The following is a 25948-nucleotide window of genomic DNA, read 5'->3' on the forward strand; positions in this document are numbered from 1 at the left end:
TTTCTAATACTATTTATCTTTATCTTTGTATGTATATAAGAGTTGTGTAATTTCACAGAGTTCAACAGAAATGTTTTGTTGCTAATAAAAAATAATAATAAAACTTTATTTGTATAGCACCTTTCATGACATGAAATGCAGCTCAAAGTGCTTTACACAAAAAAGAAAGAAAGGCAGGGCATAAACAATACAATGAGGACATGAATAACTTTTTTTAAAAAGACAAATAAATCAATTAAAAGCAAGGGTGTAGAAGTGGGTCTTGAGCTGAGCTTTAAAAATGTCTACAGAGGCTGCCTTCCATTTGCTGTGCTTTGATTTATAACAGCCACTAGATGGCAATGATGATGAGTACTACTGCTATCTACCAATGGTTCCCAAACTTTTTCATGTCAAGGACCCCCAAATTGACACTAATTAGCCCGCAGACCCCCATTTGAAAACATATGCCAGGGACCCCCCATAAGAGATATTCTTTCCTTTTTTTCCCGGCTATAGCAGTGATTCTCAACCCGTTTAATTTCAAGGACCCCCCCCAGTTTGACATGCATTAGTCTACGGATCCCCATTTCTGGTATTTCTATCTCTGGGTCCCCCAATTTTTGTTTTTAAATCAATGTTAATTTAACTATGAGAGTGTACAAATGGAACCATTTGGTTCCATTTGTACACTCTGAGTTACAGAACCATAACGGTCCATTTGGTTACTAACTATCATTTAGCTGCATGGGGACCCCCTGGAACTCCCTCAAGGACCCCTGAGGGTCCCCGGAACCAACTTGGTCATCTAGATGGAAAGAATTATCCAAATTCATCAATTCAATCATAACTACTGACAATGTAAATTTACAGCAGTATAGAAAATCAAGGGCAGAGAAATAAGTCACAGACACAGTGGTACAATTACAACTCAACATATTTTATTATTATTTTACATCCAGGTATGCAATTACCAGGCAGTTAACAGGTCAATAACTAACTTTAACTATGGATCTATCTTCCATGAGGGGGAATCGAACTCCAGTCTCCAAATCCCCTACATAGAAAAGTGAAAAATTCTGATTGGGTGAAAAAGATGGCAAAACTGCCTGGCAACAAAGGCAAGCCTTCGTTTCATTGGCTGTCCGGCTGTGCCGACTATACACGACCGGCCGGCGCGTGCAGCCAGTGTGCTAAGTCACTGATCTACTTGCTACCTGCCACAATGCAGTCTGCTGTTCCCTTTGAGTACAACATTGATACAAAAATAAAATACAAAAAATAAAATAACAGGAGATTTGTCTATTGTTTCTTTTGCTGTTGTTTATCTCTAGACGCTCGAATGTTTATGAACCACAATGGAAACAAGTCTCTGGCTCTTCTGTCATTATCTATTCGGCCTTTTAAGAACAGCATGCACAGTGGCTCACTGGGTACAGAGCCTGCCTGGTAATCAGGAGGCTGCAGGTTCAAGTCCTGGCTCTGACATAGTGTCCCAAAATCATGAAAATATGACATAATATATTATGCCGTCCCAAACCATGGACTATAGTATGTCGTTTTTTCATGATTTTCATCTTTTTTTCAAATCCTCCAAAATCATGAAAAACGACATGCTATAGTATGCCGTCCGAAGCCATGAACTATAGTATGTCGTTTTTTCATGATTTTCATCTTTTTTTCAAATAGTCCAAAATCACGAAAAACGACATGCTATAGTATGCCGTCCGAAAAAAATTATAACTTTGGCATGCTACTAGTCCTACATACTTACACCTAGAATCCCCATTGAAACCTATTTAGGTTCATCTTACGGTGGACATGTTTGCCTGAAAAGGAATCTTTGAAATGTTTCATAGTTTTAGAAATATAGTGCTTTAAATGTGAGAACTTTATAATGGCAGATAGTGGCACGTCAAAATCACTTTCACCTAGAAACTCCATTCACACGTTTTATAATTCAGCTTACTGTGGAGACACATGCTGGAACTTTTTACTTTGAAATGTTTTGTAGTTTCTGAGTTATTTAACTTTAACGCCCAATGCATTCTCAATGGCAATAGCACAAACTTTGGCATGCTACTAGTCCTACATACTTACACCTAGAAACCCCATTCAAGCCTACTTAGGTTCATCTTACGGTGGACATGTTTGCCTGAAAAGGAATCTTTGAAATGTTTCATAGTTTTAGAAATATAGTGCTTTCAAATTTGAGAATTTTACAATGGGGCTCAATGGCAGATATTGGCACGTCAAAAAAGCACTTTCACCTAGAAACTCCATTCACTTTTTATAATTCAGCTTACTGTGGAGACACATGCTGGAACTTTTTACTTTGAAATGTTTTGTAGTTTCTGAGTTATTTAACTTTAACGCCCAATGCATTCTCAATGGCAATAGCACAAACTTTGGCATGCTACTAGTCCTACATACTTACACCTAGAAACCCCATTCAAGCCTACTTAGGTTCATCTTACGGTGGACATGTTTGCCTGAAAAGGAATCTTTGAAATGTTTCATAGTTTTAGAAATATAGTGCTTTCAAATTTGAGAATTTTACAATGGGGCTCAATGGCAGATATTGGCACGTCAAAAAAGCACTTTCACCTAGAAACTCCATTCACACTTTTTATAATTCAGCTTACTGTGGAGACACATGCTGGAACTTTTTACTTTGAAATGTTTTGTAGTTTCTGAGTTATTTAACTTTAACGCCCAATGCATTCTCAATGGCAATAGCACAAACTTTGGCATGCTACTAGTCCTACATACTTACACCTAGAAACCCCATTCAAGCCTACTTAGGTTCATCTTACGGTGGACATGTTTGCCTGAAAAGGAATCTTTGAAATGTTTCATAGTTTTAGAAATATAGTGCTTTCAAATTTGAGAATTTTACAATGGGGCTCAATGGCAGATATTGGCACGTCAAAAAAGCACTTTCACCTAGAAACTCCATTCACACTTTTTATAATTCAGCTTGCTGTGGAGACACATGCTGGAACTTTTTACTTTGAAATGTTTTGTAGTTTCTGAGTTATTTAACTTTAACGCCCAATGCATTCTCAATGGCAATAGCACAAACTTTGGCATGCTACTAGTCCTACATACTTACACCTAGAAACCCCATTCAAGCCTACTTAGGTTCATCTTACGGTGGACATGTTTGCCTGAAAAGGAATCTTTGAAATGTTTCATAGTTTTAGAAATATAGTGCTTTTAAATTTGAGAATTTTACAATTGGGCTCAATGGCAGATATTGGCACGTCAAAAAAGCACTTTCACCTAGAAACTCCATTCACACTTTTTATAATTCAGCTTACTGTGGAGACACATGCTGGAACTTTTTACTTTGAAATGTTTTGTAGTTTCTGAGTTATTTAACTTTAACGCCCAATGCATTCTCAATGGCAATAGCACAAACTTTGGCATGCTACTAGTCCTACATACTTACACCTAGAAACCCCATTCAAGCCTACTTAGGTTCATCTTACGGTGGACATGTTTGCCTGAAAAGGAATCTTTGAAATGTTTCATAGTTTTAGAAATATAGTGCTTTCAAATTTGAGAATTTTACAATGGGGCTCAATGGCAGATATTAGGATGTCAAAAAAGCACTTTCACCTAGAAACTCCATTCACACTTTTTATAATTCAGCTTACTGTGGAGACACATGCTGGAACTTTTTACTTTGAAATGTTTTGTAGTTTCTGAGTTATTTAACTTTAACGCCCAATGCATTCTCAATGGCAATAGCACAAACTTTGGCATGCTACTAGTCCTACATACTTACACCTAGAAACCCCATTCAAGCCTACTTAGGTTCATCTTACGGTGGACATGTTTGCCTGAAAAGGAATCTTTGAAATGTTTCATAGTTTTAGAAATAAAGTGCTTTCAAATTTGAGAATTTTACAATGGGGCTCAATGGCAGATATTGGCACGTCAAAAAAGCACTTTCACCTAGAAACTCCATTCACACTTTTTATAATTCAGCTTACTGTGGAGACACATGCTGGAACTTTTTACTTTGAAATGTTTTGTAGTTTCTGAGTTATTTAACTTTAACGCCCAATGCATTCTCAATGGCAATAGCACAAACTTTGGCATGCTACTAGTCCTACATACTTACACCTAGAAACCCCATTCAAGCCTACTTAGGTTCATCTTACGGTGGACATGTTTGCCTGAAAAGGAATCTTTGAAATGTTTCATAGTTTTAGAAATATAGTGCTTTCAAATTTGAGAATTTTACAATGGGGCTCAATGGCAGATATTAGGATGTCAAAAAAGCACTTTCACCTAGAAACTCCATTCACACTTTTTATAATTCAGCTTACTGTGGAGACACATGCTGGAACTTTTTACTTTGAAATGTTTTGTAGTTTCTGAGTTATTTAACTTTAACGCCCAATGCATTCTCAATGGCAATAGCACAAACTTTGGCATGCTACTAGTCCTACATACTTACACCTAGAAACCCCATTCAAGCCTACTTAGGTTCATCTTACGGTGGACATGTTTGCCTGAAAAGGAATCTTTGAAATGTTTCATAGTTTTAGAAATATAGTGCTTTCAAATTTGAGAATTTTACAATGGGGCTCAATGGCAGATATTGGCACGTCAAAAAAGCACTTTCACCTAGAAACTCCATTCACACTTTTTATAATTCAGCTTACTGTGGAGACACATGCTGGAACTTTTTACTTTGAAATGTTTTGTAGTTTCTGAGTTATTTAACTTTAACGCCCAATGCATTCTCAATGGCAATAGCACAAACTTTGGCATGCTACTAGTCCTACATACTTACACCTAGAAACCCCATTCAAGCCTACTTAGGTTCATCTTACGGTGGACATGTCTGCCTGAAAAGGAATCTTTGAAATGTTTCATAGTTTTAGAAATATAGTGCTTTCAAATTTGAGAATTTTACAATGGGGCTCAATGGCAGATATTGGCACGTCAAAAAAGCACTTTCACCTAGAAACTCCATTCACACTTTTTTATAATTCAGCTACTGTGGAGACACATGCTGGAACTTTTTACTTTGAAATGTTTTGTAGTTTCTGAGTTATTTAACTTTAACGCCCAATGCATTCTCAATGGCAATAGCACAAACTTTGGCATGCTACTAGTCCTACATACTTACACCTAGAAACCCCATTCAAGCCTACTTAGGTTCATCTTACGGTGGACATGTTTGCCTGAAAAGGAATCTTTGAAATGTTTCATAGTTTTAGAAATATAGTGCTTTCAAATTTGAGAATTTTACAATGGGGCTCAATGGCAGATATTGGCACGTCAAAAAAGCACTTTCACCTAGAAACTCCATTCACACTTTTTATAATTCAGCTTACTGTGGAGACACATGCTGGAACTTTTTACTTTGAAATGTTTTGTAGTTTCTGAGTTATTTAACTTTAACGCCCAATGCATTCTCAATGGCAATAGCACAAACTTTGGCATACTACTAGTCCTACATACTTACACCTAGAAACCCCATTCAAGCCTACTTAGGTTCATCTTACGGTGGACATGTTTGCCTGAAAAGGAATCTTTGAAATGTTTCATAGTTTTAGAAATATAGTGCTTTCAAATTTGAGAATTTTACAATGGGGCTCAATGGCAGATATTGGCACGTCAAAAAAGCACTTTAACCTAGAAACTCCATTCACACTTTTTATAATTCAGCTTACTGTGGAGACACATGCTGGAACTTTTTACTTTGAAATGTTTTGTAGTTTCTGAGTTATTTAACTTTAACGCCCAATGCATTCTCAATGGCAATAGCAAAAACTTTGGCATGCTACTAGTCCTACATACTTACACCTAGAAACCCCATTCAAGCCTACTTAGGTTCATCTTACGGTGGACATGTTTGCCTGAGAAGGAATCTTTGAAATGTTTCATAGTTTTAGAAATATAGTGCTTTCAAATTTGAGAATTTTACAATGGGGCTCAATGGCAGATATTGGCACGTCAAAAAAGCACTTTAACCTAGAAACTCCATTTACACTTTTTATAATTCAGCTTACTGTGGAGACACATGCTGGAACTTTTTACTTTGAAATGTTTTGTAGTTTCTGAGTTATTTAACTTTAACGCCCAATGCATTCTCAATGGCAATAGCACAAACTTTGGCATGCTACTAGTCCTACATACTTACACCTAGAAACCCCATTCAAGCCTACTTAGGTTCATCTTACGGTGGACATGTTTGCCTGAAAAGGAATCTTTGAAATGTTTCATAGTTTTAGAAATAAAGTGCTTTCAAATTTGAGAATTTTACAATGGGGCTCAATGGCAGATATTAGGATGTCAAAAAAGCACTTTCACCTAGAAACTCCATTCACACTTTTTATAATTCAGCTTACTGTGGAGACACATGCTGGAACTTTTTACTTTGAAATGTTTTGTAGTTTCTGAGTTATTTAACTTTAACGCCCAATGCATTCTCAATGGCAATAGCACAAACTTTGGCATGCTACTAGTCCTACATACTTACACCTAGAAACCCCATTCAAGCCTACTTAGGTTCATCTTACGGTGGACATGTTTGCCTGAAAAGGAATCTTTGAAATGTTTCATAGTTTTAGAAATATAGTGCTTTCAAATTTGAGAATTTTACAATGGGGCTCAATGGCAGATATTGGCACGTCAAAAAAGCACTTTCACCTAGAAACTCCATTCACACTTTTTATAATTCAGCTTACTGTGGAGACACATGCTGGAACTTTTTACTTTGAAATGTTTTGTAGTTTCTGAGTTATTTAACTTTAACGCCCAATGCATTCTCAATGGCAATAGCACAAACTTTGGCATGCTACTAGTCCTACATACTTACACCTAGAAACCCCATTCAAGCCTACTTAGGTTCATCTTACGGTGGACATGTCTGCCTGAAAAGGAATCTTTGAAATGTTTCATAGTTTTAGAAATATAGTGCTTTCAAATTTGAGAATTTTACAATGGGGCTCAATGGCAGATATTGGCACGTCAAAAAAGCACTTTCACCTAGAAACTCCATTCACACTTTTTTATAATTCAGCTACTGTGGAGACACATGCTGGAACTTTTTACTTTGAAATGTTTTGTAGTTTCTGAGTTATTTAACTTTAACGCCCAATGCATTCTCAATGGCAATAGCACAAACTTTGGCATGCTACTAGTCCTACATACTTACACCTAGAAACCCCATTCAAGCCTACTTAGGTTCATCTTACGGTGGACATGTTTGCCTGAAAAGGAATCTTTGAAATGTTTCATAGTTTTAGAAATATAGTGCTTTCAAATTTGAGAATTTTACAATGGGGCTCAATGGCAGATATTGGCACGTCAAAAAAGCACTTTCACCTAGAAACTCCATTCACACTTTTTATAATTCAGCTTACTGTGGAGACACATGCTGGAACTTTTTACTTTGAAATGTTTTGTAGTTTCTGAGTTATTTAACTTTAACGCCCAATGCATTCTCAATGGCAATAGCACAAACTTTGGCATACTACTAGTCCTACATACTTACACCTAGAAACCCCATTCAAGCCTACTTAGGTTCATCTTACGGTGGACATGTTTGCCTGAAAAGGAATCTTTGAAATGTTTCATAGTTTTAGAAATATAGTGCTTTCAAATTTGAGAATTTTACAATGGGGCTCAATGGCAGATATTGGCACGTCAAAAAAGCACTTTAACCTAGAAACTCCATTCACACTTTTTATAATTCAGCTTACTGTGGAGACACATGCTGGAACTTTTTACTTTGAAATGTTTTGTAGTTTCTGAGTTATTTAACTTTAACGCCCAATGCATTCTCAATGGCAATAGCAAAAACTTTGGCATGCTACTAGTCCTACATACTTACACCTAGAAACCCCATTCAAGCCTACTTAGGTTCATCTTACGGTGGACATGTTTGCCTGAGAAGGAATCTTTGAAATGTTTCATAGTTTTAGAAATATAGTGCTTTCAAATTTGAGAATTTTACAATGGGGCTCAATGGCAGATATTGGCACGTCAAAAAAGCACTTTAACCTAGAAACTCCATTTACACTTTTTATAATTCAGCTTACTGTGGAGACACATGCTGGAACTTTTTACTTTGAAATGTTTTGTAGTTTCTGAGTTATTTAACTTTAACGCCCAATGCATTCTCAATGGCAATAGCACAAACTTTGGCATGCTACTAGTCCTACATACTTACACCTAGAAACCCCATTCAAGCCTACTTAGGTTCATCTTACGGTGGACATGTTTGCCTGAAAAGGAATCTTTGAAATGTTTCATAGTTTTAGAAATAAAGTGCTTTCAAATTTGAGAATTTTACAATGGGGCTCAATGGCAGATATTGGCACGTCAAAAAAGCACTTTCACCTAGAAACTCCATTCACACTTTTTATAATTCAGCTTACTGTGGAGACACATGCTGGAACTTTTTACTTTGAAATGTTTTGTAGTTTCTGAGTTATTTAACTTTAACGCCCAATGCATTCTCAATGGCAATAGCACAAACTTTGGCATGCTACTAGTCCTACATACTTACACCTGGAAACCCCATTCAAGCCTACTTAGGTTCATCTTACGGTGGACATGTTTGCCTGAAAAGGAATCTTTGAAATGTTTCATAGTTTTAGAAATATAGTGCTTTCAAATTTGAGAATTTTACAATGGGGCTCAATGGCAGATATTAGGATGTCAAAAAAGCACTTTCACCTAGAAACTCCATTCACACTTTTTATAATTCAGCTTACTGTGGAGACACATGCTGGAACTTTTTACTTTGAAATGTTTTGTAGTTTCTGAGGTATTTAACTTTAACGCCCAATGCATTCTCAATGGCAATAGCACAAACTTTGGCATGCTACTAGTCCTACATACTTACACCTAGAAACCCCATTCAAGCCTACTTAGGTTCATCTTACGGTGGACATGTTTGCCTGAAAAGGAATCTTTGAAATGTTTCATAGTTTTAGAAATATAGTGCTTTCAAATTTGAGAATTTTACAATGGGGCTCAATGGCAGATATTGGCACGTCAAAAAATCACTTTCACCTAGAAACTCCATTCACACTTTTTATAATTCAGCTTACTGTGGAGACACATGCTGGAACTTTTTACTTTGAAATGTTTTGTAGTTTCTGAGTTATTTAACTTTAACGCCCAATGCATTCTCAATGGCAATAGCACAAACTTTGGCATGCTACTAGTCCTACATACTTACACCTAGAAACCCCATTCAAGCCTACTTAGGTTCATCTTACGGTGGACATGTTTGCCTGAAAAGGAATCTTTGAAATGTTTCATAGTTTTAGAAATATAGTGCTTTCAAATTTGAGAATTTTACAATGGGGCTCAATGGCAGATATTGGCACGTCAAAAAAGCACTTTCACCTAGAAACTCCATTCACACTTTTTTATAATTCAGCTACTGTGGAGACACATGCTGGAACTTTTTACTTTGAAATGTTTTGTAGTTTCTGAGTTATTTAACTTTAACGCCCAATGCATTCTCAATGGCAATAGCACAAACTTTGGCATGCTACTAGTCCTACATACTTACACCTAGAAACCCCATTCAAGCCTACTTAGGTTCATCTTACGGTGGACATGTTTGCCTGAAAAGGAATCTTTGAAATGTTTCATAGTTTTAGAAATATAGTGCTTTCAAATTTGAGAATTTTACAATGGGGCTCAATGGCAGATATTGGCACGTCAAAAAAGCACTTTCACCTAGAAACTCCATTCACACTTTTTATAATTCAGCTTACCGTGGAGACACATGCTGGAACTTTTTACTTTGAAATGTTTTGTAGTTTCTGAGTTCTTTAACTTTAACGCCCAATGCATTCTCAATGGCAATAGCACAAACTTTGGCATGCTACTAGTCCTACATACTTACACCTAGAAACCCCATTCAAGCCTACTTAGGTTCATCTTACGGTGGACATGTTTGCCTGAAAAGGAATCTTTGAAATGTTTCATAGTTTTAGAAATATAGTGCTTTTAAATTTGAGAATTGTATAATGGGGCTCAATGGCAGTAACCTGACTCTGCCAGATGGGGCAGCAGAGAGTACACTGGGTTCCCCCCCTCCTGCTCCCATCTGGGAACTCTCAGGCAGACTCGATGCTCCGGCCTCGAGTCCGGCCTGGCCAATCAGCGTTAGCTAGAGGCGGGATCAAGGCAGCACTGTGTATGCCTTGATCCCGCCTCTAGCTGTCGCTAGAGGGTTGAGGCTTTTATATATACACCGTACCTGTGTTTGGCCCTTATTTGTAGCATTTGATCAACTAGTTATTCAGTTGATCTCCTTAGCAACTCCAGTAATGATGGTTGAATTGAATATGATTGCTTTTTCAGGAAGGAGGATGTTCTGAAAAACCAACGCTTGAAGAACCTTTTACAATCAGATCGGTCAAATGACGGAAAGGAATCGACAGGAGTGTGATTTTCACTTGTACATGTTTGTGTATAATTGTGATTTTTTTCATAATAGAATATTCACCATTATTATAAAAAAACAAAAGCTGTGCTGTACGTATATTTTTTTTAATACATTTTATTAAAACACAATTTCCTCTTGTTTGGGGTTTAATGTCTTGGTTTTAAAATAAATCCAGAATTGGAATAGTTAATTACTGTTTTGCTGTGTTTTATTGTTGAACTTTAATAAATTAATAAGCCTATACTCACTGTACTATAGTATGTTTTTGAAGATTTTCATAATTCTTTGAATCATCGAAGATCTTGACAAATTTTTTATGATTTATCATTTTTTGAATCGTCGGAAGTCATGAAAAAAAGTCGTCAAACCATCAAAGAGGACATACTATAGTATGTAGTTTTTCATGATTTTCTACATTTGTTTTCATCGTTGAAAACGACATACTATAGTATCTTGTTGAAAACCATCAAAAACCGAAACAGGTGAATTACACTTTCAGATCTGCCCCAACAGAACCAGGAAATGAACGTGGCACACAAACAATACAAATGTTAAGAAAAGGCAAATGAACCAATAACTACATCAAATAGTGTGACATACACTACAGTACCAAACAGTTACAGAATAATAATCATAACTTTAACCACATGAACGCTTGCTCAGTCAACATAAATATCACATCTACAAGCTATAATGCATTGTGTAAAGAAAGAAAGGTATGTTTAGGTGGTTAATAAACCTGACTGGAGAACTGATTCTGCTGCAGGCATTCAAGCCAGATGTATTTATGTATTTCTACTAGGAAGCCATGTTGTAACAACCTAGCTTCAGGTGATTCCTGTACTGTGCATAGAGGTAAATGTTTTATTGACCATTTGTCATCATAAAGGATGTTAAAGTATTAGTATTCAGTGTTGTGTACCAAAATTAAAACTTGAAATTCAAAAATCATCAAAATGCATCTTTCACACCATTCATATCAGTCAGTGTTTAGTTCCTCCAGGTGTCATTATTCTGCCCTATCTTTTTCGCAGTTCAACAGCAAATATTTTAATGTAATGTGTCAAAGTGGCAGCAATCTACCTTTCATTTAACTTAACATGTAACTGCTACTTGATGAAATGTTAGATGGCAAAATTATTTCTGAATTGTATTGCATTAGTAATTGTTTTACTAGAAAAGATAAACCCACACAACAATTATTGGGCACTCAATATAGTTAAAATAAGAGCATAAATGGGAGTTTGGATGTTTGTTAGCTGGCAAATTGGAGGCTTGAACAGTCCCTCCGAAACTCAAATCCCTCTGGCTGTCAGTACCAATACTTTACAGACTCTAAAGATCTTTTTTCTCTCTCTCTCTTTTACAGCATTAAAAATAAATTGAGGGTGAAGGGTTCTCTCTTTCACACATGACAATAGCCTTGCCACAATGTGGCATTACAATAGGCAATGTGTAGGCACACACCTCATTACATACAGCCAGTCTGTTGATAAATAAAAAGAAATCCAACCAAAACTTTAGCTTCATTAACACATCTTAGAAAGTGCAGTAAATATATACATTCAAATAAACATTTCACAACGGTGTCACCACAATTTGCACCCTGTATACTATGCAAAGAAACGTTTCTTTACATAATACGAACGATCCAGCCGAGTTGCACTGAATCAGCCAACTTATTGGAACATACTAAAAAAAACTGGCAATATGAAAATGGGTATTATTTAAGATAATATGTCTGCTATGAAAATGCTGTTTCATTTCATACATTGTCACTTTTGTCCTGACTTACTACTGCTCGTTTCCATTTACAGTCACCTGACGTTCCAGATCTAAAAAATCCAGCAGTATTTTGGGTTTCTAATACAGGAACTGGGGAACCACTCAAATACAGGAATTGGGAAACCACAGCAAATTCAGCTGGCTATGGTATATAAAATTGGGCTAGTGGATTAAATTCTGGGTCCCAAGTTGGTGGACAACAACCAAGCTAGAAACACGCATGACACCAAGGCTGTATACAACTCTAAAGCTCTCCATTCTCTGTCGACCCTGAAACAAGACAGACCAGACGGTTTCCTTCATGCGATGAAGTTGTAGACGAGGAAGGTGGGCGTATTGCAGTACTTGGTGGCGAACAACTTGCCGTCAGGCGTGGGGTCAGAGAAGGCGATCTCCTCCTTTGTCAGATGGCTGCCATATATAAAGGAACTCCTGGAAAGGGTTTAAGATCATTATTACACAAGGGAGTCAGGAAACAGGTATTTGGGCCACATTTGAAAAGAGCCCATGCACCTCAAACAAAGTACCACTTATGTGTACTGACATTTTTTAAACTAATTATATTTTTCCATATAGTAGAAAGTAGAGAATGGTGGTGTGGTCCTATGACCATACCACATATGCTTACAATTCCATATTTTAATCATAAAAGGTGTGCAAATCTTCACACCAGGAGGTGTGCCCAAGCCCATGTATATGAATATGTTATATGTATATGAATTGAATATGTATGCTTGGCATACATTTATATGACACCATAGCAGCCATGTTGTCACGCTTAATATATTGGTGGCAATCAGACGTGGGATTTAATTGAACTCTCTAGTGCACACGTGTGTCTGTGTGGCTTGCGTATGCATGCACGTCGCAGGTATGGCGGTCTATGTACAGTATGTGTGAGGTGTGCTGCGTGGAATAGATACATGTAGCGATCCTTATGAATTTACTGCACCGCTCGGGGGGCCTCTGCTCTGGAGAAAACCAACCACCACGGCGTCCACGTAGCAGGATAGCAACTTCTATCCTGCAACATTATGAACGAATTCAGTACTTATAATGCGGGACATTCCCACATATAGGGATGTTGTTCTTTAGTTCCTATCTATCTGTGCTTCTGCGATGTGAAGTGTACATTTTCTTTTTCACATTTTGAACGTTGTCTCTTAGTTTTTACCCTCACTACCCTGTATTTTGACTTGAGTTTGTTACTTTCCAAGAAGTAGTGCATATAGAATGTACATTAGGACAGTGGTTCTCAACCTGTCTGACAGGACCCCCAGGGGGATCCCCACATTGTTATTATTTTTCTTGCTGGGATCCATTTGACCACTTGTGGGTCCCGGGACCCTTTTTTTTTTACCATTACATTGAAAACCTAGTTACATCACTCAGTACAACTATATCCCAATTTGACGTGAAATGATTAATCCAATTAATGAATTACTTAATCACATTTCTCCAGCGCGAGCCTGAGAGTCCCACCCTGGCCTCCCCCTAGACAAAGCTATTTCCTGCAGGAAACACTGTAGCATGATGTTGTGAGGACCGTAGAAGCAGCTCACGCACCTGACTATGTCCAGCATGCGTGTGGCGATGTTCTGCCGCCGGGCCAGGCTGAACACCCAGATGCGGCTGATCCCACACAGGGCCTTCTCTGGGGTGCTAGAGCAGCACCAGGCCCTGTGGTGCTCCATGAAGTCTTCTCGGTTCATGTCCCTGGCCTGAGCCGCCTGATCCAGCACACGGAATGCCTGGTGCAAGGAAGACAAAGAGATCCACCTGTTCATACCAGATACGTAAAGGTCTATGCACATATATATATTTTAAACAGCACATCGGTGTAATATATATATATATATATATATCTCCAATAGGATTTGTTCCAAATCTCAATATGCATCTCCATACACAACGAATGATCCGATACAGTATAGAATCATTTTAAGCAGCCATTTTAACAGATCATTACAATTCATGTCAGCCCCATCCTGGTGCATGCAATTGCATTATTTTCTCTATATATACAATTTACAATTTAGGCATTTAGCAGACGCTCTTAATCCAGAGCGACTTACAATAGGCAAGAACAAAAAGCATGGGAATACATCTACATACATATATACTAATCGTTGTCTGCAGGTGAAGCGGTGAAGCGGTACCAAAATGTTGTCATTGTAATAATTCAAATAAATGAAAATTAATTGATTAAATGACCAGGTAGTCTCACTGAATAAAATATATCTTGATGTATAAATTGCGGTTTATTCATAAACACACACCTGTCGTATGTTTTCAGCGACTAGGCAGCCAACCACCTTGTGTTCCGTGTTGATGAACAGATACGTCATGGCCTGTGTGACACTGCTTAAATTCTGGAAGCCTAGCTCGTTGTCTGCCACGCGACGCACATCCTCTGCCTGCCACACACACACACATACACACACACACACACACACACACACACACACACACACACACACGGAAAGGCATGTAGTACCTTTACGGGTCAATCTTGACTCTAAGACTTAAGACACATGTCAAGACTGTATGAAGACACAAAGCTACACAAATTACAAAAAAAAAATCATGTCAATCATCATTGGCACACAAACTGTGGCATTTGGAGAAAATAGCGAAAGCACCACCTTTTTAACGGCGTATTTAGGATCGTCTGGTAGAACGAGGAGGATTTTTCCATCCCAGAACTCGGCAACCACCCTCTCCTTCTTCCAGCCCTGCCAATGCCACACAAACAGAGGGAGAGACAGGGAGGGAGGGAGAGGGAGAGACAGGGAGGGAGGGAGAGGGAGAGACAGGGAGGGAGGGCGAGCTATGGTGACAATTCAGTACAAGTAGAGGCCTGGTTCCAAAACGTTTCAGCGGAGACCCAAAAGATACATTTCTAGTCTCTAGAGAGTGGTGGGAGAAGAAAGAAAAATAGACAGGAGGAGATACAGGCAAATACAAGTAGTAGCAATGACAACTGGGAAAAGGTCCTGTGCCCTTTGGAGCACAGGTCTCCACCAGGCCAGGTCAGGATGTAGCCTCCTGGTGGCGCTAGAATAGGCCAATGTGAAAAGGGTGCCATTTCTTCTTACGCCTTGGATGGCAATTGGATGATTTGAGGCATTTTGTTCCAAAAATGTGTTTTGCAAAAATCCACCCGTTGGTGGCGCTATAACAGGCCAATGTGAAAAGGGTGAGATATATTCCTCAGCCTAGTAGGAAAGTCAGTGAAAGATTTCACGTAAATTGCACGCTGCATTCATGATTTGAGGCTTTTTGTTCAAAACGGGCCAATCCTGCAAACTTTGAAAGCCAATGTTAGCCAATTAGGATGGAATATGAAATATCGGACAGATCCGTCTTGAACACATGACTATAGAGCGTCGCAGTCATTTTCCTCATAGACTTTTCAAAAAGTATTTATTTAAAGACCTTTTAAGCCTCGTACAAAGCCAACTCGAGTTGTGACAAATCATGACAAACAATTTTTCGGGCCAAACAAATTAGAAAGAAGAAGAGAACGGCAGGTTACACATTGTTGTTTTTCTTCTTTGTAATTATTTGTTCGGCCCAAAATGTTGTGTTTGTTGTCATGATTTGTCACAACTCGAGTTGGCTTTGTCTGCGGCATAAACGTCTTTAAATAAATACTTTTTGAAAAGCCTATGGAGAAAATGAACAGGGAATGCACTTCTGGGTCTCACGTCGTCATGAAAGGGGGTGGGACTGCGACGCTCTATAGAGATAGTGTGTAACGATTTGGGGGATTTTTGGACAGAATGAGTGATGATGATGATGATGAGTAAATAGTTTTTCAAAAGTCGGCCTCCTGGTGGCGCTATAACAGGCCATTCTGGAAAATGTGGGGCTTTGGAGGTTAATCGTTGGCATCCAGGGAGTGTGTGTGCAAAGTTTGGCATCGACCGGGTTAACGGTGCCGGAGATTAGCTGTACACAGACGGACAGACGGACGGACACACGGACTCAATCACACACACGGACGGAGTGCAAAACATACTCTATCCCCATGCCTTCGGCCTGGTGGAGACAATAATAATGGCCATCATTAATTAACCACTTAAGCACTATTAAGTAGTAGTGAAAATAGTTGATCCACAAGCTCACAAAGCATGTAGATCTCCTAATTTCACTATTTCTTAGCATTCTGCTTGAAAATACTGAAATACTTAGAGACAGATGGGTTTAGAGGGAAGGAGCATACCACAAACTTAAGGCTGTCCAGGAAGCGATGGTGGTACTGGTCATGTTGGAAGCTGTCCTCTGGGCTTTCAGCACTGTACACCATCCCACAGGAGCTGCAGGCAGTCGCTCCAAACTGCTTCTGACCCGCATCCTGATTTGCCATAAGGGAGGAGTTCATCACACAAGCACATAAAACATGATTAACATCCAGTTATGTGCACGCTACAGTAGATAGCTATCTAAGCTAATGTACTAGTCACTCTTCATTCAAAATGAATGAGCTACAGTACAAGCTCTAATAGCCAATGTACAAGCTGTAGTAGTTTGTAAATCTTCTATGCTCGCCTATTACGACATGCCCAGAATAGGGTGGTTAATTTCATTCTACATTTCAGGTCACAACACACGCATGTGTAAATTACCCCCACACCCGAGCCCAACGCCACTTTGTTCACGTACAATGATTAGCTGGTCTTCATCCACTTTGTCCTTCTTTTTGCGTGTGCTGCGCTCCTTTACAGCCACAGGGGAGGACTGAGGTATGGCCACCGGGCCAGATGGGTTGCTGCTGGACACCAGAGGCCGCAGAGTTGCTTTCCGCTGTGAGCTAGAGAACACAGGGAGGAATTACAGTAGCGCATAAATTGTTTAATGGGTGACTCATTAGCACGAAAGCTTCCTACAGTATCACCTATTGCGTAGTTAGAAACGTTCCACATTAGCTACCAGTGTTTCTAAAATATATTAATTGAGACAGAACCTAGAAAGGCAGAGTCATGTGACTTGATGTACAATTTGACACAGTGTCGTGTGTCTCCAGTACAACTCTCACATGGGACCAATGACCAGTTCAAAAAGTTAAAATCTAAGCAGACGTAAAGAAAAGGTCCTTGCAAATGAGACAGAGCCATGATATATTATTGGACCACAGTCAGCTGGACCATTGCTGCATGATTGTCACCCAAAGGACATATTCAAGATGTTCTCTCACCTCTTGGCAGCAGAGCCGAAGATGGGAAACACAGCTGTAGATTCTTAAGAAAAACAAGTAGGACAAGGCTTTTAACCACATTAAACCTGGTGACCCAATTTTTAGATAGTTCCAATGTTTTCAAATTATTCACTTTTCTTCCTACAAAAGTAGCAATAATAGCCAATCAACAACACAGAAATGTTTATAGGGTTAAGTGGTTAATGGAGCAATCATAACTTACTGTAGATACATATGACTGCCAGGTGTGTGTGTGTACCTTTTACAGGGCTGGGAGCAGCAGTGCTCAGGCTGATGTCACTCAGGTCAAAGGCAGGCTCAGCGCCTGCATCTATCAGTGAGTCCTCCTACAGCAGATAGGAAGCAAAACCAAAAAATTACTAAATGCCGCAGTGATGTGAGTGACAGTGAGAGAGAGAAAACAAGATGAAAAGGTAAACATTCGTATCACCTGTACTGCCTCAGATATGTAGACTCAAGTAACTACACAAAATTATACTACATTTGAAGTAGCAAAACTATTCAGAGAACAGGAAAACAATATTGAAAGAGGGTAGTTTCATACCAGTTATAATACAATGTCACATGTATGCCTATGCTCTCCTGTGTTTTCTTATTGTTCCACACTTTTACACTTAAAATAGTTTCTAGAAGCACACACATTCCATTTTATTTTGTCAATGGTTGGTTTGGTTGTATGCTGCCTTTTACAAAAGCATTGTTTCACAAACCTTTGTAGTTTGTAGGCAGTTGGCACCTTATTAACATAAACAGAACATCATGACATTTGGAGGGTCTTTACTTATTGTTTTGACAGTCAAAATGTCACCATGTGGTGGTTTTAATACGTAAAATTTTGTTGGGGAGCTGAGCCCACACTAATAGGCAATTCACACTGAGAGGGACTGAATCCGTTTCATTGGAACCGTTTCCGAATACGGTTGCCTGGTCCCCGATGGCCATGATTCACATTGCCCGAGATTCAACAGCACACCCGGGTACACTTGCATAACACACTTTGATCCTCCAGATGGCGGTGTGCTTGATGGCTGGTGCACACGGACACTGACCATCAACTCTGCGACATTGTCTCCAATAAATCCAGACACACTGCACTGCATTGCCGTTATACTACTTCACTGTCAGCCTGCCTGCTATTCACTGTGTCAGTCAGTTCTGTGCTCCAGTGTCGTGTTTGATATTAGTTTAATGGATTCTACTTTAGCATTATTATTATTTTGTTTTACTTTGGAAACTATGCCAAGCAAAGCCCAAGAGCCAAGATCAGCACATACTGTGGTGCTGCGCGTAGAGCAGATTCAACAGGAGACGGGCGGCATTGAGAAATGAGCTGGTGTTACGCGTCGTGCAGCGTCTGTGTTTTTTTTTGTTGACACTTGGCTCGTTGACTAGAGATCATGTCACGTTCTTAAAAAAAAACAGTCCACTTCCTTCTTTAGGTACGCATGCATTCACATTGGAACGATCCGTATGTGAATACACTTCAACGGTCCAGAGACCCACCCCCCATGCGGTCTCGGGGACGGTTGGGCGATCCGCTCCCGGGAACGGTACGCATCATTCACACTACCACAACATCTGCCAAGTGGTCCCGAGTGCGCACCCGGGACCATAGTGTGAATCGCCCCTGAAGCTCAAATCCTAGATTGGTCCCTGGCTTACCCCAGTCCAGTGATTGCCAAACTGAGACTGCACACAGAACTTTGCAAATCCATCCTCCGCACCCAACGAAAAACAACAAACAATGAAACTATGACCAATGACAAAAAAAACTCCCATACCTATTGGGAGAAATACAACAATGTGCACAGCAGCAAGATTTGTGAACTGTTGTGACAAAAGAAGGATAGCCAATGGAATACAAGCACCCTAAGGACTACCATCTGTACCAAGTAGACCGCTGGATCTTGCACATGTAAACAGAGCTGCTACCGTTATACAGTTTTTCCTGTATACTATTTAAATAGTCCTGAGAAAAGATTCTGCCATTTGTCCCAATGTGACTGCAAAGAATTGCTGCTATTTGTTTAAAAAAAAGCTTTATACCCTGTTATAACATGTATATAACGATGCAATGCGACATAGCTCAGTTTACAAAATGCTGTACCCCCTCCAACTGTATATACAGTACTTTCCCCATTTTCAACTGTTTTTATTGTATTGTACTTGCTTTGGCAATGTAAACGTTTGTTTTCTCATGCCAATAAAGCTCATTTGAAGTTAAATTGACTGCAAAACATGATTTAACTCCAACACAAAGATACACAAACCTCCACAAGTCCACATTGAACTAGGTACACTCCCAAACTGTACACTCAAACATTACCAAGAAACTGCTGACCTCAAAACACATGGACCCACAGAAACACACACCTGAGTGTTGATGACTGAGGCTGCAGACACAGGACTAGATGAGGATGAACGGCTTAGTATGATCTTTATCTTCTTGGTCACCCCATACTTTTCTAACACATTGGGTGAACTGAAAAGAGACAGAATTACATATTACATAGTTGAAACATACTAGATTAACAAGTTGGAAAACATGGGTTAGATTGTATTGCTTTTTTCTGCAGAAAGAAATATTCAACATCCTCTCTTCTCTATCTCCACTGTCATTAACTTGTGTTATTCATAAGTTTCATTGAATAAATGAAATAAATGCATGGTGGTACATTAATGAATTGTGTAACTAATGTGCAATATAAGGTCAACGTCACTAGAGAGAATACCAATGTTTGGATCTGCATAGATTTAGATTAACACTCTTTCCAAAATGCATTTGTTCTTCAGTTAATGAGAGATACAAACGTATTAAATACAATGTATATACTTTTATACAGGTTCCAATTAGCCAATAGTTCATCAATCTGGACACATATCCTATTCTGTGAGGTACCTTAGTGTCTGTTGAGAGTCTGGCTGGCTGTGGTCAATCTCATTGTCCAGCCAGTCATGTGGGTCATACTTTTCTCTCTGCTTGGCAACTGTGGGTTCATCCTCTCCACTCTGGATGGACTGGACAGCACTCTGGGTGTCTATCTCGGCAGCAGAGCCAAAGATGGGATACACAGCAGGAGATTCTAAAGGAAAACAAACAGAATAAAGCTTTTAATGTTGCACTCAAAACGTGTTTTTGTGATGAGATCAAATAAACTGAGACTCATCGTCAGACTGTGCGTGTACGTGTAATGGTGTGTGGTTCGTGTACCTTTCACTGGGCTGGGAGCGGCAGTGTTCATGCTGCTGTCACTCAGGTCAAAGAAAGCCTCGGAGCCTTCATCTATCAGAGAGTCATCCTGAAGCTATAGATAGGAAGCAAAACCAAAATATTACTAACATGAGCAGGGATATCAATAGCACAAGTGTCACACATGAACAATCGCCGGTCTTTAGGATGATAAAGCCGCAAACACGTTTTTGTGATCAATATGAACCACCACAAGACTTGCTGAGCCAAACTTTACTTCACATGTGGACCTATGGAAGCACACACACACCTGAGTGTTGATGGATGAGGCTGTGGACGCAGGACTAGATGAGGATGACCTGCTTAGTATAATCTTGATCCGTTTGGTCACCCCATACGTTTCTGACATCACCTTGGGTGAGTCATGTGGGTCATACTCGTCTCTCCGCTCAGCTCTGGATTCATTCTCTTTTTTGTGGATGGACTGGACACCACTCTGGGTAATTACAATTAAAGTTTCCATGGTTAGTCAATTTCTCATGACAATGTTTTGCCCTACCATGTTATAATGCCATAGCAATTACTGCAATTCAATTCTATTTGATTACAATGCAGAGAGAAACAGTAAATGACAAGCACCGAGCACCACAGCAGAAAACTATTCCTCACCGACTGAGCCTCTTCCTGGCGTGGTTTCAAAGAGTCAGCCTGGGTTGGCAGAGGTGAGGAGGTCTGCTGTGGCTTCTCTTTGACGGCCTCCATTGTAGCTGCCTTTTTCTTCTCCTTTGCCACAGGCGGCTTGGAATAAGTCTTGGGGGTAGATTTCTTGTACATGGACGAAGATTTCTTGCCTGTACTAAAGAAGGCGGCTCCCACGAATATTTTAGGCCTGGGTTTGAGGACGCTGAAATTGATGACATTTCCCTTCTTGGGCTCTGTTAGCTTGACAGTGGTGGTGGTTATAGCTGGCGCAGTGTTTCTGTTGAATTCAGATTTGTGTATTTGGACACAGATGAATGGTTAGATTATCAGCAGTATTATCATTACCTACACAATAAATATTAATTAAATGAAATGGTGTTCCATGTCTCAGAAATTATAAAATAACAAAAAAAATAATTGGACTGCAGATAAAAACTACACCAGACTCCAAAGGGGTCTATATATATATATATATATATATATATATATATATATATATATACACACACACACACACACACACACACACACACATATATATATATACATACATATATATATACACATCCAATTTATGGAAGCTTTTATGATTATACCAACAAACCTGATGTTGGTCAACCTGATCTTCTTGGGAGGCACAGAGAAGTCCTTCAGCCTCATCTTAAAGCCACCAACAGAAGTAGTGGAAAACCTCTTCTTTGTCTTTTGGCTACCACTAGCCTTCTTGGTGCCATTCTTCTCAGCTGGCACAGACGAGCTCGAAGTAGCCTGGGAGGCAGGAGGAGGAGGCTTGGACTCCTTCAGTGCCTTCCTCTCCAGCGGAGTGAGATACATGATGGCCTTCCGTTGGCCGTAGAAAGAGCCCGTCACCACAGTCGGTTCAAAGGGGGATGATGTTTTACAGGGGGACTTGGCTGGGGATCCTGGATGAAAGAGCAATGTGTATTAAGTATTTCTCAAATCTGATACCATCATCACATTACATGATATTATGTAATGTACGTGCATGTACACCATTATTTATATAATATCTATATTAAAATAATTTTGCGCTCCGTATTCACATTCCAACCCCACAAAAAAAAGAAATGAGCAGCACCATGTACAGTTACGCTCACGAGACCATGAGAGCAGCATGTAAGGTCAGGTGTAGTTAGTAGGCGTGAGCTTTGTAGCACAACTAATCAGAAATGGTCAGGCAAGGGTATGTAATAAAATACCAGGAACAATAAATATAATCAGCACACAAGATGAGTAGGAAAAAAGTTCATGATTCATGTTTAGACAAATAAGCCTTTTCCACATTAAGACCATACCAGCCAGTCTGTGTGGCGATCTCTGGGGTGAAGGACAGTTCTCCTTCTCCAACCCTGTTTTCTTCCTGGTGGGAGATTGCTGGGGAGGTGGTGGCTTCCGGGGGGACCTCCCCTTCAGTGGCGAGCCCTCCTCCATCACCAACCGCTTGGCGGGATGACTGAGGCAGGTTCAAGTGGACAGAAACTTTATTCAGACTGATCACTGCAGTGGTTTTCAAACTATTTAATTTCAAAGACCTTTGTAGACGTTTTTCAAAGACCTTTGCCTTGTGCACACCTAGGAGCCGGCAAACAAATGCGAATCATGAGAAGAAAAGGGTCACGCAGCACTGTCTTCACTTATAGAGTAGCAGTTTATTCAGAGTGACAACGTTTCGGTCTAAACGACCTTCATCGGGTATCTCATACCTGATGAAGGTCGTTTAGACCGAAACGTTGTATTGGCACTCTGGCTATTGGTGTGTGCGGCCACTTTTCAAGATTCCCTCTTCGGGACCCGATTCTTCTCATAATGTCAAAGACCCCCATTATTCTGAGGCCCCTTTTCCACCGGTGTTGATCCAGTTCAGTTCTTTTTTCCCATGACCCAATATTGAACCAGTTTAGAGTGTTTCCACTGAAAATGAATTGGTTCAGAACCCTAAAAGTTGGTTCCTGAACTGGAACCAAAAAATGGCCACCGGTTCCAGACGGTTCTAGAAGCAAAAGGGACCTGAGAGTTACAGGCCTGTAATGCTGCGTTCACACGGGCAGATGCAAAGATACAGTCTACCATTCATTTTCAATGGAAGCCAGCGACGCGAACATACATTGATTGATTGATTGACAGTTTGCAGAATTACAGTACATTTCAAGCACAAACTCAATACAAAGGCTGTTAACTGTGAGTGGACGACCCAATTAAGCATTACACTTGTTTCCAATAGGGTCCACCATGTTCAAATCATCAAAACATTTAGAGACGTACAAATAGACACTTCTATAGACAGAACAGGAATTCATAAAGGAGGTAAAAAGGGAAAAGAAACATATACAGTGAGGGGAAAAGGGGGGGGGGGCGGTGGGGGGGATTCAGATTTTACGGGGGCCAGTTTCGAATTGCAGCCATCCGTAGGTGCCCTTTGAGAGCGGTTTTGAAGGAGTCAAGGGATTCGCATGTCTTAATGACAGTTGGTAGGGCGTTCCACATTTTGGTGGCATAGGAGCGAAAATAATTTAGTCCCTTGTTTGTGCCGAATCTGGGTTGTACATGGTTCGTTGCACTCCCTCTGGTGTTGTGGGTGTGGACTTCGTTAACATTAAGGAAGTATCTAGACAGGTACATGGGTATCTTGGTGGTGTATCGAATCTTGTGGACCAGACCCATTGCAAGATGCTGTACTCTGTCGTCGACCCTAAGCCATTCCAGCCTGTCGAAGTGGGCAGGGGTGAGGTGGGTTCGGGGGGCTAGGTCAAGTAGGTCTAGGTCCGATATTGTAGCCACTGCAAAAGCTACAACAGCTATACAAAGCTACAAAAAAGTTGAGCTGGTTTCAACTTTAGCTACAACAATACAATGGTACAAGTTAACTACGCTGTGTAGCTTTGCATCTTTTGCATCTGCCAGTGTGAACGCAGCGTTAGGGTCCATTTGGAACCTCCTCAGGGTGTACCTCACTTTGAGAACCACTTGACCATTAGAAACGACTAGGCCTACATGTCAAAGATCTGAAACCATGTTTCTGCTTTTAAACTTTGCCACAATGCCACCATTAAAACCTCTTCCCTCTCAAGGCTCATTGTAATGTATAGCTAATGGCTCGGATAGACAGATCTCTGTCATACTCGCTTGTAAGTCACTCTCGTTAGCATCTGCTACAGTAAGTGCTTAAATTAACAGCGTACAGAGCAGACACAGAAATGTAACTACAATGAAAATTAAATAATATTGTGTGTGTGTGTGGGGGGGGGGGGGGGGGGGGGTGAGCAAATCAAGCAGGATTTCTTGTCATTATTACATGTGAACTCTCAGAATAGATCTGGTATGGAATATGGATTGTCCAAAGTAAAGAAAGAGACATAAAACATTGGTGTTTGTATATAAATTATAATTCACCTGTTAGAGTCGGGAGAGGGAAGTGTCCTCTTCCTGTTGGTATGGGTCATCATTTTCATGACCTGCACGAACGCACACAGTCACACACACACACGATATGGACGCTTTTACATTGAAGTCACGGTACAAAACACAAAAGTATACCCATACCCACTATTTTTCCCCAGAGATGGTTCGCATCGCAGTAGGCTACTACAGCAAGTTTGCTAACCTGTTAACTGACTGGGCCATAGCTCCTTTCGGAACCCTACGTTAAAGTTTCTGACATTTTGATGACAGGTCCAAAGGAGCTCAACCCGGGGGGTCCGGAGACGGGCTAACTGGGCCAGAGCTAATAGTTCAAATAAACTAATTCAAGTCAAGTTTATTTGATCAGTTTGATTTTTGTTTGCCCCAAACCTAAATGAAATGACAACTCGACACTGTGCCCCGCCGCCGTCCGCCATGCACTACTTTGCATTGCACAACCTGGATCCTGAGCATACATGCAGCGCTAATCTATAACAACATAACGAGATTACCGTTAATGAAAGCAAATCGATCTACCGAATAAGATCCAGTTGTCAGAATTAAATGCGTTTAATATAGACTTGGCGGGTCTTCTCTCGGCTCTCTCTGCAACCAAACTGCTGCACTACAATGTTTTCAAAATACCGCGCGCGGCTAAGTAATCTATGGTCCCATAGCCCGGAGAGATGGTCGCGCTGTTATTGGCTTGTCGGTTGGCAGGCAACCGTTTATCTCAAACACTTCAAATGGGGGGAAAAAATACAAACTTTAACTCACATGCCCATAGAGTTATATTATATATATAGCACATGCCATGCCATTGAATGGAAGCCCCTGGCCTTAAAAAAATCTCCCGGAGAATACCTATGGCTATAACTCTATGGGAGAGGGAGAATATTCTGAACATTCCTCCAGGATATGGGATGGATGAAAAACGTTGCAAATTGTGACGTGAGCGGAACTAAGGAGTAAGCAACAACAACTTCCTGGTTCACTTCAGAGCTACAAGCTTTCTTTGACGAGCGACACCGTCGGACGTGCATCCCGCCATGAAAAACGAATCTTTTGTGTGTTGTTGTTTTTTTATTAATTTAATAACCAATTAAATATTTGCACAATGATCTCCTGTTTTACACACTAGTCTAGTCCAGTTGGTGGCAGTAGTGTGCACTTCTAACGAACGCCGCCGCGCCAACCCCAACGAAGAACA

At 40.0% G+C, this 25948-nt stretch overlaps 2 protein-coding genes across 3 annotated transcripts in view; one reads left to right on the plus strand and one right to left on the minus strand.

The window, feature by feature from the left end:
- Positions 1–10450, plus strand: part of LOC306941186 (solute carrier family 22 member 2-like) — a 48209-nt gene extending 37759 nt beyond the window's left edge. Inside the window, exon 13 of the mRNA XM_079526498.1 lies at positions 10336–10450. Within this exon, the coding sequence (XP_079382624.1) occupies positions 10336–10423 (88 nt within the window). The 3' untranslated portion in view covers positions 10424–10450. The remainder of the gene's footprint in view (positions 1–10335) is intronic.
- A 55-nt stretch (positions 10451–10505) lies between these two features.
- esco2 (establishment of sister chromatid cohesion N-acetyltransferase 2) lies at positions 10506–25569 on the minus strand. 2 transcript variants are annotated; one of them, XM_079526240.1, is made up of 17 exons: positions 25516–25569; positions 24730–24791; positions 22635–22792; positions 21923–22241; positions 21286–21595; positions 20927–21112; positions 20638–20731; positions 20326–20509; positions 19800–19908; positions 17665–17752; positions 17406–17448; positions 16874–17021; positions 16434–16565; positions 14851–14940; positions 14485–14622; positions 13772–13956; positions 10506–12637 (listed from the first exon to the last, which is right to left on the minus strand). In XM_079526240.1, exons 2-17 carry the CDS (start codon positions 24786–24788, stop codon positions 12505–12507), a joined length of 2376 nt encoding a protein of 791 aa, XP_079382366.1. In that variant the 5' UTR covers positions 24789–24791; positions 25516–25569; the 3' UTR covers positions 10506–12504. The 2 variants fall into 2 exon arrangements, with proteins under 2 accessions (XP_079382366.1, XP_079382365.1); XM_079526239.1 differs by lacking the exon at positions 25516–25569 and adding an exon at positions 25251–25421.
- Between the last annotated feature and the right edge of the window lie 379 nt (positions 25570–25948).

The sequence above is a fragment of the Electrona antarctica genome (assembly GCF_951216825.1).
Source record: "Electrona antarctica genome assembly, chromosome: 17".
In the NCBI taxonomy this organism is placed as follows: Eukaryota; Metazoa; Chordata; class Actinopteri; order Myctophiformes; family Myctophidae; genus Electrona; species Electrona antarctica.

What these genes read in the sequence shown, in the direction of transcription:
- esco2 (XM_079526240.1), bottom strand. Translation starts at nt 24,788, where the DNA reads ATGAAAATGATGACCCATACCAACAGGAAGAGGACACTTCCCTCTCCC. An exon ending in GCCAGGAAGAGGCTCAGTCG is followed by an intron (nt 21,113 to 21,285) that starts GTGAGGAATAGT and finishes GTAATTACCCAG; the next exon opens with AGTGGTGTCCAGTCCATCCA. An exon ending in ATGAAGACCAGCTAATCATT is followed by an intron (nt 16,566 to 16,873) that starts GTACGTGAACAA and finishes ATGGCAAATCAG; the next exon opens with GATGCGGGTCAGAAGCAGTT.